Below are 12,920 nucleotides of genomic sequence, written 5' to 3' on the forward strand. Positions count from 1 at the left end.
CTCCGAGAATGAGGGACAGAGATGAGGGGTCAAGAAAGACAGAGAGCCAAGCATCAAAGTCGGTAAGGAAGGAAGGGAAGGATTTATCCGGGGGGCGGTAAATGACTGCCACTCTGAGTGGTAGCGGGTAGAATAGCCGGATGGAATGGACTTCAAAGGATGGGAAGCAGTGAGATTGCGGTAGGTGGAGGGGTTGGAAACTACAGGAGGGTGATAGTAGTAGCCCAACGCCTCCGCCGCGGCCGATTGGGCGGGGCGTGTGGGAGAAGAGATAGCCTCCATGGCAGAGGGCTGCAACTGAGGCAGAGTCTTCCGGGGAGATCCAGGTTTCGGTTAGGGCGAGCAGTTGAAGGGAGCGAGAGATAAAGAGATTGTGGGTGAGAGGCAGTTTGTTGCAGACTGAGTGGGCATTCCACAAGGCCAAAGCATTCATATTTGTTTGTAAACCCATCAAGGCCTGGGGCCTTCCCATTTTTTAGGGATTTAATCGCCCATTTAATCTCCTCCAGATCTATAGATTGGGACAGCTCTTCACTATCTGACCCCATGGGTCGTGGTAACTGCTTAGGGATCAGGTAGTCCTCTATCTCCTTTGGTTCAGGGGCAAAATCTGGTGTATAGTGTTCTGTGTAATACTGAATAAATGCCTCTTTAATATCCGAAGTGGCAGAAGATAGCTCCCCACTTAGACATCGAATGGCCTGAATTTGGGTTAAAACCGCTTTCTTACAGAGTTCATGGGCCAGCAAGCAGCTTGTTTTGTTCGCAAATTCAAAGTGTGTTTGCTGGACTTGTTTTAAGTGGGTCGCCACCTCCACCACTTGCAATTTATGCAGTTTCATAAGTTGACAATGTTAATTTGCAATCTTTTGTCTGATTTTTATTTAAGGACACCTGTTCTACTATGGTTTCTTCTGCAACCTCAGTATCAGGATACCCTATCTTCCCTGTTCTGGGGAGTGATGCACTTAGGGAGTAGAAATCAAAGGGAGACGTGTGTGTTAGGCGGAGAGAGGATGATATGCACAGAGAGAGTGATCTTGGTGTCATAGCATGAGAATCGTAAGGCAAAGAAACAGCGTGGCAAGGTTGTGGCTGTAGCCAGAAGGATGCTAATCTGTATAGAGGTGTAGCTAACAGAAGAAAGGTGGTGTTGATGCCCCTGTACAAGTCATTGGTGAGGCCCCACCAGGAGTACTGTGTTCAGTTTTTGATATCATACCTTGCTAAAGATATAAGAAGACTTGAAGCGGTCAAGAGACTGGAAGACCTGACTATGTATACCCTAGAGGAGAGGAAGAACAGAGGAGATATGATGAAGATGTTTAAATACTTGAAAGGTATTAATATAGAAACAAATATTTTCCAGAGAAATGAAAATGGTAAAACTAGAGGACATGAATTGAGATTGCGAGTGGAAGACTCAGGAATAATGTCAGAAAATTATTTTTTCACAGAGAGGGTGGTTGTTGCCTGGAGTGCCCTCCTGAGGGAGGTAGTGGAGGAAAAAAAACCTGACTGAATTCAAAAAGGCGTGGGATGAACACAGAGTATCTCTAATTAGAAAATTAATGGTATAAGAAAAAATCTTAAAGGGTTGCATATGTGTCTGCATGTCAAGTAGTGCTTAAATGGCTGTAGTGGTGCTGTACCAACTAAGGCTGATGCTGGGCTGGCTTATATGGTCCGAGTCCCGCATATAGAAATCTGGTTATAAGATGGGCTAAAGAGAGCTTCGACAGAAACTCCAGTAATTTGGACCGTGAGGGTAGTGCCGGGCAGATTTTTAAAGTCTGTCCCCTGCAAATGACAAGACACACAATCTCACAAGACTATCTAGATACAATACATCCCACCAAAATGACAACACCCAAAACAACAGAAGATCTCCAATACACGGACAAAAGCAACACAAAGGAAAGAAGGGTCACAGCAAACCCAGACTACAAGAGAATAGACAACTAACAAAAATCAACATAACCCCAAACATAGCTGACAACTACCAAACAATTCAAGTGGGATACATCAACGCCAGATCAGTAGTCAACAAAACAACAACAACAACAACAACAACAGATTGGATCATGTCAGATAACCTTGACCTACTATTCATCAGTGAGACCTGGATCCACGATCAAAAGGACCCCATAATTCTAGATATATGTCCCCCAGGGTACAAAATCACCCACTGGACCAGAAAAGAAAAAAAAGAGGTGGAGGCATAGCACTAATCCACAGATCACACTTCACCATAGTAACCGTAGCTGAGTCCATAACACCCCAACTTGAAATCGCCTAAGTCAGAGTTCACCATACAACAAGACCTAAATTGTGTCTTGTTTTATCGACCACCAGGGAACAGGTACGAATGCCAATCACGCTTCATGGATTTCATATCGAACACCTGTGTATCTAACACCAATCTACTTATACTAGGTGACATCAACCTACACCTAGAAGACCCTAACTCTACCAATGCATGCGAATGCAAGGAATTCCTCCAACTATGGGGCCTTAATTGGCCACAAATGCAAGCAACCCATGTCAAAAGGCACACACTTGACCTCATTACACACCAATTGTCTTCAGACCAGAACCTAATACTATTAGATACAAAATGGACAGACACACCATGGTCAGACCACTACAAATTAACCCTATCCCTACAAAGGAAAAAAAAAAGGCTCATACCATACACAAAAACACACAACATACACCACGAGAGGCCAAATACACTCTGCAACATTCTGGCAACAGATATACAATAACGAATGGTCAACACAAATGGACTCAATACACTACCTCCTAGATTGGGATAACAGATGCAGAAGAATATTAGACGACTTAGCACCACTGCAAACTAGAACCTCACAAAGACAAAACTCTATACCATGGTATAACGAAGAACTGAAAAAATTAAAAACACAAGCTAAGAGGCTTGAACGAGCATGGAAAAAAATAAAAGATGTACACACACTCAATGCATGGAAACAAATGCAAAGAAAATACAAATGGGCAGTAAGACAAACCAAAAGGTCTTACTACAAAACCAAAATAGGGCCAGACTACAAAGACACGAACAAACTATTTCAACTCATGAACAAATTACTAGATACCACATTGGTTACCACAAACAACACAGACATCCCAAGTGCAGACGAACTTGCTAAATACTTCAACGAGAAAATAATAAACCTACGCAACACACTACCACAGAACTCCACTGACATCGAAAAATTCATTGTCTGGACCCAACCCTTGGTGAATACCCAGCAGATCGAATCTGGACAAACTTCGCCCCACTTACCGATGAAAACGTCACACAAGCAATTAACAGGTTCGCCAAGACCCACTGTAAACTGGACACATGCCCCAACTACCTAATAAAAGCTGCCCCTCATCGCTTTATAGCAGACCTCACACTACACCTAAACTACATGCTACAACATGGTCTCTTTCCTAAGGATATAGGCAACATACTACTCACCCCAATACCTAAAGATACAAAGAAAAAAAGCAAATGAAATCACCAACTACCGCCCGGTAGCATCTATCCCTCTGGTAGTAAAACTGATGGAAAGTATGGTAACCAAACAACTTACCGACTACTTAAACAAATTCTCAATATTACATGAATCACAATCAGGATTTCGCTCCAACCACAGCACCAAAACAGTACTCATCACCCTCCTAACCAAATTCAAACAAGAAATTGCAACTGGCAAAAGCATACTTCTCCTACAATTAGACATGTCTAGTGCGTTCGACATGGTAAACCACAAAATACTACTAAACATCCTAGAATACTTCAGGATCGGTGGAAGTGTACTTAGTTGGATCAAGGGATTCCTAACCACAAGAACATACCAAGTGATATCAAATTTGAACATATCATCACCTTGGAAACCAGAATGTAGAATAGCCCAAGGATCACCATTATCACCGACCCTTTTCAACCTGATGACCCAACTTGCCAAATCACTATCCAATCAAGGCCTTAACCCTTACATATACGCAGATTATGTCACAATATACACCCCGTTCAAATACGATCTAACAGAAATAACAAACTAAATTAAACTCAGCTTGCAAATCATGAACTCATGGGCGGATGCATTTAAACTAAAACTCAACGCAGAAAAAACACACTGCCTCATCCTATCATCCCAATACAACACGAACAAACCCACCAATATAAACTCCCCAGACTACATCCTTCCCGTTTCAGAAAGCCTGAAAATTCTGGGAGACACAATCGACCGAAACCTCATGCTAGAAAGCCAAGCGAAAACTACAACAAAGAAAATGTTCCAATCAATGTAGAAACTCAAACAAGTAAAACCTTTCTTCCCGAGGGAAATATTCCGTAGCCTGGTGCAATCAATGGTACTAAGTCACCTAAGACTACTGTAATGCAATCTATGCCGGCTGCAAAGAACAAATCATTAAGAAACTCCAAACTGCCCAAAACTCCGCAGCCAGACTCATATTTGGAAAAACGAGATTCAAAAGCATCAAACCCTTACGAGAAAAACTGCACTGACTCCCAATCAAAGAACGAATAGCATTCAAAATCTGCACCCTGGTCCATAAAATTATTCATGGGGAGACCCCAATATACATGGCAGACCTCATAAACTTGCCAACCAGAAACACAAAAAGGATAGCACGCACATACCTAAATCTTCACTACCCAAGCTGCAAAGGACTAAAATATAAATCAACCTATGCATCCAGCTTCTCCTACATAAGCACACAACTATGGAATGCACTACCAAACATCATGAAAACAATGCATGACCTAACAAACTTCCGGAAATCATTAAAGACCAACTTGTTAAAAAAGGCATACCATAACGATCCAACATAAACACCTGAATCATGCAACACAACGAAACCAATACTAGAACTGGACAAAACTTAACTCTTCTCCTTGATTATCTAAATTACTCTGCCACTCTTGACCTCTAACGCAATACTACTCTGTATTTCTCACACCGGAATTGGACAAATGCTTTTAGATTAAGCTTAGAAGAATAAAACAGCCTTAGTTTTTACTCTTCATGGTCCTAAAGCCCTCCCTTTGTCATCTGAAGGTGCAGACTCCAATTTCTAGAAGAGCTTCCCAAACTGTGGGTCAGGACCCCAAATGGGGATGTAACCTGGTTGAGTTCTCCCTAGGTGCATCAGCATCATCTTTGTCCCTTCGAGGGGGGGGGGGGTGTCACACAATTTTATTTGGCCATGATCATGGAGTCACAGCCACAAAAAAAAGACTGACAAGCACTAAATTAGAGGGTTCATGATCAGCAAGCACCATCTGGTCTTGCAATACATCATGCATTTTTTAAGACCACTGTGAGGGTTTTTTTCTGGGTCATACCACTGACAAAAAAACAACTGCAGCAAAATCAAATGACTGAATTTTAACTTTAAAAAAGGTCCAAACTTGCTAAATACAAAGAAAAAAAAAAGAATGACTGAAGGCAAATACAGAAAATGAAAAACTGACAAAGCTGAAAACCTTAGAGCATTGTAACAGAACAAAAAATATACCTGTAAAGAGCAAATAAAAGAAAAAAATAAATTTTCCTGATGTACAGTGGAAGAGCACCTTACAGACTATAAAGAAAAATGAAGAACCAAGGTGTCATGTGTGACAACACAGCACAGACATTGAGGCACATGCACAAGAGTCACTTAAGTCTTCCAGAAGTTGCTCCAAGTCGAGAAGCTGTTTCCCCACATAGGGGCTCTGTTGGATGTCATCTACTTATGAGGACCTGCAATCCTGCTTGTCCTTAGGAAAGGTAAGCATGGTTCTGTGTCTTTTCAAACAGAACATTAATTACTGTTAAATTTCTCTGTATGCTTCTTAGTAATCAAGAACAAATTTAAATTTTCCAGCAGTGCAGATCATTCAAAATGCACAGAAACACTCAAAGTCTTAACCTCTTACCTCTGACTGAAAACTCTTTAGTAATGGAGCTACCTGTTTGCGCAGATCCTGGGAAACATGGCAAAAGAACCCATCAGCAAGTAGCCGAACATAAAAAGACAAAAAAAAAAAAAAAGATTAGTCTAACAATAGATATCTCTAAATTAACTTTATGAAGTAATATCACAAAACAAATTTAGCCAGGGTATTCAGAGTTTTGTTTCCTTTTGTTTGTTTGTTTTTTTGTGTGTGTTTTTTTAATGCCAGCTGCCACAGCTGAATTAAATCCAAATATTCAATACTGATACCTGGATAGTGACCGCTAAATATCCAGACAAGGCAGTGTCAGCACTATTCAAACAATAGTGATATTCAGTCCACTATTCAGATAGTTAACTACACAACTGGAATATCTCCGGCCCCAGTGATCAAAGGTAACTGACAGCACTAGAGGCCACTAGCGCCTGTATTTACCAGCCCAGGATGAACACAGAGGGCCCTGGCACGGCAATGAGTGTGCCAGGGAATACCACAGAGCTCATTTAAATATATTTAAATGAGCTCTGTGCTATTCCCTACCACGGCAAACAATGAGTGTGCCAGGGAATACCACAGAGCTCATTTAAATATATTTAAATGAGCTCTGCAGTATTCCCTGGCACACTCTGTTTGCCGTGGTAGGGAATAGCACAGAGCTCATTTAAATATATTTAAATGAGCTCTGTGGTATTTCGTCCGTATGATCAAAGCACAGCTCGGAGCTGGACTTAGGGTTAAAGCTCTTCTCTTCCTCTACCCCCCCCCCCCCCGGTTCGTCGGTGCTGGGGGGTGTCCACTGGACCCGCAGACCCCCCCATCCCCCAATGAATAAGGCCTCACACCCAACACAAGGGGGCTGAAGGTCTGATGGATCTCTACCTCCCCCCCCCCCCCCCCGACATCAAAAAATATCCCTGGTGGTCAGTGGGCAACCCATACCCTCCCTGGTGGTCTACTGCCGTTCCCCCCCCCCCCCCCCCTGTAATGATGGAGGAGGGCGTAGCCTTCCAGTGCCGCCTCCAAAATGGCAACACCCTGCCCAGTGCTTCCTGGGATGCGCTGGGCTGTGCTTCCCTACCATATAAGGGAGAAACCTCCTGCCATAAATTACTCTAACCACTCTGGCATTAACTGTATAGGACCTGGACAGAACTGAATGTAAAGGAACCTTCAGATACGGAGCACTTGGAGCCTACATAAACAGTCTACAATGTGCAGGTAACTGTTCTCCCTGAACTGACAATCCAATATGTCCATGCATTGGTCCATCATGTTTCACCCACCTGCTTCAGGAACCATAACTAAGGCACTTCAATAATGGCGCATCGTGCTGGTTTCTGAAACAGGTAGATGAAACTGATACTGAAGTGCATGCTAGACTAACGCATGCCTCAAGCTACTAGAACAGAATAGGGCAACCACGGTCCTTGAGGGGCATAAATCAGTTGGGTTTTCAAGATTTCCACAATGAATATGCATGAGATTGTACTGCTTCCTTTATATTCAAATAAACCTCAGATAAGTGCCAAGTGATTCTTTTAACTCAATGAATCTCAGATATGTGCCAAGTGATTCTTTTTAACACATGATGGTGTTTTGCTACCATTGCAGCTATCATCATCAGTAAGATACATTTCAAAACGCTGCTTTGGCCATATAGTAACAAGTAGGTATTACAAGGTGGACTTTAAAGTAATGTCAACTGCAACTTGTGGCACTGCATTACTAAAGTATCCTAAAACTGGTAAAACTTCAGTGTTATTATCTAGTCATTATCACGTTCCAGTAGGAAGATAGTAAGCTTTAGCTATCAGAGGAAACAAGTCTGATGATATCTTAAGTATTTCACAAACATTTCTTTAAAAAAAAAAAAAAAAAAAGAAGAAGAAGAAGAAGAAATTGATGGGGATACTTTGCATCCTTTTCTGTGCTCTCCCATTAAACACTCCTAGCTTTATTTCACCACTGTTGAAACCTCTTTATTGAAATTTCCTAAATGTCCTGTTTCAATAGTATAATTAAAGAGTATTCCACACCAAACATGCATTCCTGGGCAACTGTTCCTCCCCCCCCCCCCCCCCCCCCCCCTCAATTTTAGTTTAAAGGCTGCTCTATCTCCTTTTTAAATGTTGATGCCGCAGTCTGGCTCTATCCCGGTTAAGGTGGAGTCCATTCTTTCAGAATAGGATCCCCCTTTCCCAGAAGGTTGCCCAATTCCTAACAAATCCTGCACCATCATCTCAACCACGCACTGAGGCTTAGGAGCTCTGCGCGTAGAACAAAGAGGTACAAGATTAGGCAGAATAAAACACCCTTCTTTGGGACCACAAAATAAATGGGAGTTGCACCATTTCCCATGCTCTTCCAGAGAGATTAGAATAATGGCTCCCAAATGTAGTAACTATTGCAAGGTTTCTTCTACAGCCACCCTGTTCAGCATCAATCCACAGAAAGACTCCATAATGACATCAAAAATGGGCTTTGCAATTCTGAACTATCAGCTTGCTGGATCACCTCAAACAGTCACTCATCTGAGGTACTGTGTCAGCATGACATTGTGCTGTTCAGGGCCTAACCTCAAAGTTAGCCTGAGAATTCAGACCCTACCCAGAGTGTTAGCCAAAGGCCTCTGGTAGACATTACAAGTCTGATCCTTGGTGATGTCAATGTAGGTAGATAGAATGTTGCCTACCTTTTGGGCTTAGTTTGCATGTTTTAGGACTAGTGCTCAAGAGCAACAAAAGAAGCCAGAAAGCTTGTCTCCAAGAACTAGGCCTAAACACCTCCTTTGTAATCCAGAGACATCAGATCAAACAAACCAAATTATGACAAGGTGGTGGTGGAAAAGAGACTTCAGGTGTACAAACACAAAGGGAAGACACACACGTTCAGACATACACACATATTCATACGTACAGATATTCATGCCCAGACTGCCATTCCACATACACACCCCTCCATCAGCCATACACTGAAGGACAGACACATATTCACTTACACACACACAAAATTAGAGGGACAGGCTGACACTGCGACAGACACATAAAAACACAGAAGCAGCTCTGTAACAACTCTGTTTGAACTGCTGTACCTTTGTAATAAGCCTGTTTCTATATAAAATACCTTTTTCCAAGCCACTACCATTTGTTGTCTTACTATGCTACTACCCCATTGCCTCTGAGAAGTGGACCCTGGACCAAAGAAAATAAAACCAAAACCAAGACCAGCAACAAAAATTACATCTAAGAATAAGAACCCATTCCAAGTATAAAGATGGAACCAACCCCCCAATTGCTGGTCCACAGGGTAGGTTCGCGGCCTCTCACTGGGCTCATTCCTTAGTGAGAATCAGGGCAGAACTGTGCTGTTGGACCTGTTCCTCACAAATATCTTTTACACAGAAAATTCAAATATGTTACCTGTATATTTAAAAGCACCAAAAAGAATTTGCGCATCAGATCAGTGTACAAGATATACAAAGTTCTGAGAGGTCCAGGGGGCTCCACTCCCCATCCCCATCTTTGTCTCTCCTGCCTTTCTTTTGTTCTGATGTCTGCTAAATTAACACTGGCCCTTTAAGTAAAAAAATAAATGGGGTCGGGAGGAAGGAAGATCTGATTACTGGGAAATTATTTTTATTGGATGAGGACTGGAGGATGACTGATGAGGATGGGGAGGAAGAGGAGCTTTTGCTCTTATAAGGAAACAAATATTCCATAATCCAGTTTGGGTTTTTTTTTTTTTAGATTTTTTTTTAATGTCAGGTCACCTCCTCTCTTCAAATGGCAAAATAATGGTAGAGGAAGCGACAGATGGGGATCCTATTATGGATGGCTTACAAAAGCCTTCCAAGGCTTTTCCCTTCCATAAAGTGGTCAGGAGAATGGTCATGAAAGAAGCTGGAGCTCCAAGAAGCAGTGCTGTAAGGCAGCAAATTTATGGAGAATTTTTATCCACTGCTCCACAACAATTTGAAATACCTGTTTTGTTTTCCCTAGTCAGATACTCTGTGGTAACAAGAAAACTACAATTCTAGTGAAGGGTAGATAGGTCCCTCAGGGATTCACAGAATAGAAAGGTGGAAATACTATTTGACCAACCTTTGAATCTTCCTTTCTTGGGGTCCAAATGATGATATGCAGGAGTTATGTTGCCCATGTGCTCATCCGTTGGATTCAGCAACTCCTGGAAAGCCAGGAGATAGGTCTGGCTGGAATAGGGGACTTTTTATTGATTCTTTCCACGAACTGACCTCCAGGAAAGTAGCATTAGTAGTGGTGGTGCGCCGATGGCTATGGCTTCATAGTTGGCTGGCATACTCAGCCTCCAAGATGCACCTTAGCAAGCATTCACTCCTTTTTGGTGAAGATCTCAAGAAGCTTGAAAAATTTGTGCAAGGAGAGACCTCAAAGCTTCCTGTAGTATAGTCTTCTTTCACCGTTGAGGGACTGGCAAGCAGGACTGTTCTAAAGGATTGAAGTTAGTACTGACAAATTAAGCAGCTCTCCACTTCTTTCTTAAAGAGCAGATAACAAGAAGAATGTGCCCTTTTAGGATGGCCTGGGGCCTCCTTCGGTGGGGGGAAAAAGGGCCCAGTGAGAGGTCACGAACCTACCCTGTGGACCAGCAAGTGGGGGGTTGGTTCCACCTTTATACTTGGAATGGGTTCTTATTCTCAGATGTAATCTTTGTTGTTTTGTTACAAGAAATGATTTATTTGAGGAAAAGAGCTCTAGAGCACTCGCTACTGTTTATAATTTAAGAGCAGGTGCTGTATTTATAAGTTTTAGGATATTAATTTCTCCACCAATCACCAAAGGTGATAATTGCAATAAATTAAATAAATTAAGTATATATAAAAGATACCATATACTCAGAACACAAGGAGACCGTATTTTTAGCTTCAAAAAGGTTGATTTAATATACAATTGCACACGAGAGGTAGGTTTTAAGAGATCTTTTACAGATAATCTGTGCTTAAGTAAGGCAAAGTAGTGAGGCAGCCTGGGCAGAGAAATTATATTTGTTAATTCTGTTTAAATTTGGTTCAGTCCTGTAAAGTGGATGGAATGCCATCTGGTTTTAATTACTCAAATGTCTAACTTTTGCTAGACTAGAGGTAAGAAAGGTCAGTGAGAAATGAAACTTTCTTTGTCCCTTTTTGAGTGATGGATTGTTAAGGCTAGGTATTATTTACCACATCTGGATAATCTCGAGGGGATCAGCGAGCCAGGCATACTGTAGTTTTAAAAGGATTAGGCTAATGCTGGTTAGAAGAAGATAGTTTAGATATTCTTGATGATTTAGATTTTGTCTTATAAGGAATTCTGATTTCTGCTTATTTTAGAATATGTTTTATTCTGTGTAATTAATAAGTTCTATTTCTATGTAGAATATCTTTTCAATTCAGTGTTACATCCTTGACTGACTTTTCAAGTGAAGCTTTGTCTGCCATCATCTGGTTTGAATTATCTACAGTCCTAGCGAGTTCTGTGTAGGAAGCTAGGTGAAAGAGGTCAGGGAAAGTCAAGTCTCCTCCTTGATTGATTATAGCTAAATGAAGGACTGGTCTTCTGAAAGTAATAATAAACCATGTCTGTGTGCCATTAAGCAAGATTAGCCCCTCAATGAACCCATATGACCGGGAATCTGATTATGAGAAATAATAATAAAATACAGGAGATAGGTGCCACATAGAGGCCCCAGGTCATAGGTCAGTTTAGGAAATATCAAACCTATGTAACTGATATTTTTAAGTAATGTGTAAGTAATAATTAGTTCAAGACAGGGTAATCAATCTATTCTTTACCATCTGGTGAGAAAGGGGGGCTAGAGAGGTGTAAGACCCTATATAAATGGGAACAGAAGCAGCTTACGTTAGAAGAGAGACAACAGACAGGAGAGAAGGAGCTGAGACGAGAGAGAGCTCAGAAGAAGAGACACAGAAGGACAGGACACAGAGAGAGCTAGAGCTGATGTCCTACTTTGTTTGCTGGCAAATAAAGAAGACTTCTCTCTCATTCTGGTGTGTGGTGTTTGACTCCTGAGGTACCACAGATTCTGCTAACAATAGTGGTAATTCCTGCAACAGTAGCAGGTCTAGATCAAAAGTTATGTTACTTACAAGTCCTTGTTACAAGCATGCTGATTGATGAGCACATGTTTCAGGAGCAAGGCATCAGCGGACCCCAAAGAGAGCAGCAGGTCCCAAGAGGAGGCAGGTTCCAAGAGGAGGCAGGTTCCAAGAGAGCGAGCTGGACTGTTTCCAAGCCTTTTATAATGTTAGCAGAGAAGCATGGTGTGTGCATGTCCTGGATATTTTGCAAGGCATTATGGTTAATGTAGTCTGTTCACATGACCACATTATAAGTCCTTCCTTTCTGCACATGTCTGAAAGCTGATGGGAGGGGCAGGTATACCTTTGACAAGCAAATGTCCTGTTTATGGTTTCCCCTCTGAAGTCTTTGTCTTCAATGGGTTCTCCAGACTTTCGGTCTCTTGGGTCTTTGGTTTTCAGAGATGTCCAGTTACCCACCTTAGTCATGCTTTTGTTCAGTCCTTTTAGGTGGGAGGGCAGAGAGGGTTTTATTTCTCTTTGAAGCACAGTACCCTTTGTCTCTTAAATGTCCCCCAAAGGGAGAGGGAAGAGGGCTTTTGGAATGAAAGCCAGTTCTGCTGCAGTGTATTTTTAAAAGCTGCACAAATATATTGGTGTATATATATGTATCTGATCCAACACAACATCATGCTACACATTTAATTCTGATGATTGGCTTATACCATAACAGTTTGTCTTTATAAGATCTGCAGGTAGACATTTCTAAAAGTATAATTTGGGCAGAATAGAGATGAATTAATACTTGAGATTTTCATGCAATGGAAGCAGTGTATGTAAATCTCATGAATATTCATTGAGGATATCCTGAAAACTTGACTGGTTGGT

At 41.7% G+C, this 12,920-nt stretch overlaps 1 protein-coding gene across 1 annotated transcript in view; it reads right to left on the reverse strand.

Moving 5' to 3' along the window:
* The window catches only part of CUX1 (cut like homeobox 1), an 804,986-nt gene that overhangs the window by 643,845 nt on the left and 148,221 nt on the right, over positions 1-12,920 (reverse strand). The window contains 1 exon segment of the mRNA XM_030186246.1: positions 5,960-6,007. Coding sequence (XP_030042106.1) covers positions 5,960-6,007 — 48 coding nt within the window.

Source organism: Microcaecilia unicolor, chromosome 13 (genome assembly GCF_901765095.1).
Source record: "Microcaecilia unicolor chromosome 13, aMicUni1.1, whole genome shotgun sequence".
Taxonomy (NCBI): domain Eukaryota; kingdom Metazoa; phylum Chordata; class Amphibia; order Gymnophiona; family Siphonopidae; genus Microcaecilia; species Microcaecilia unicolor.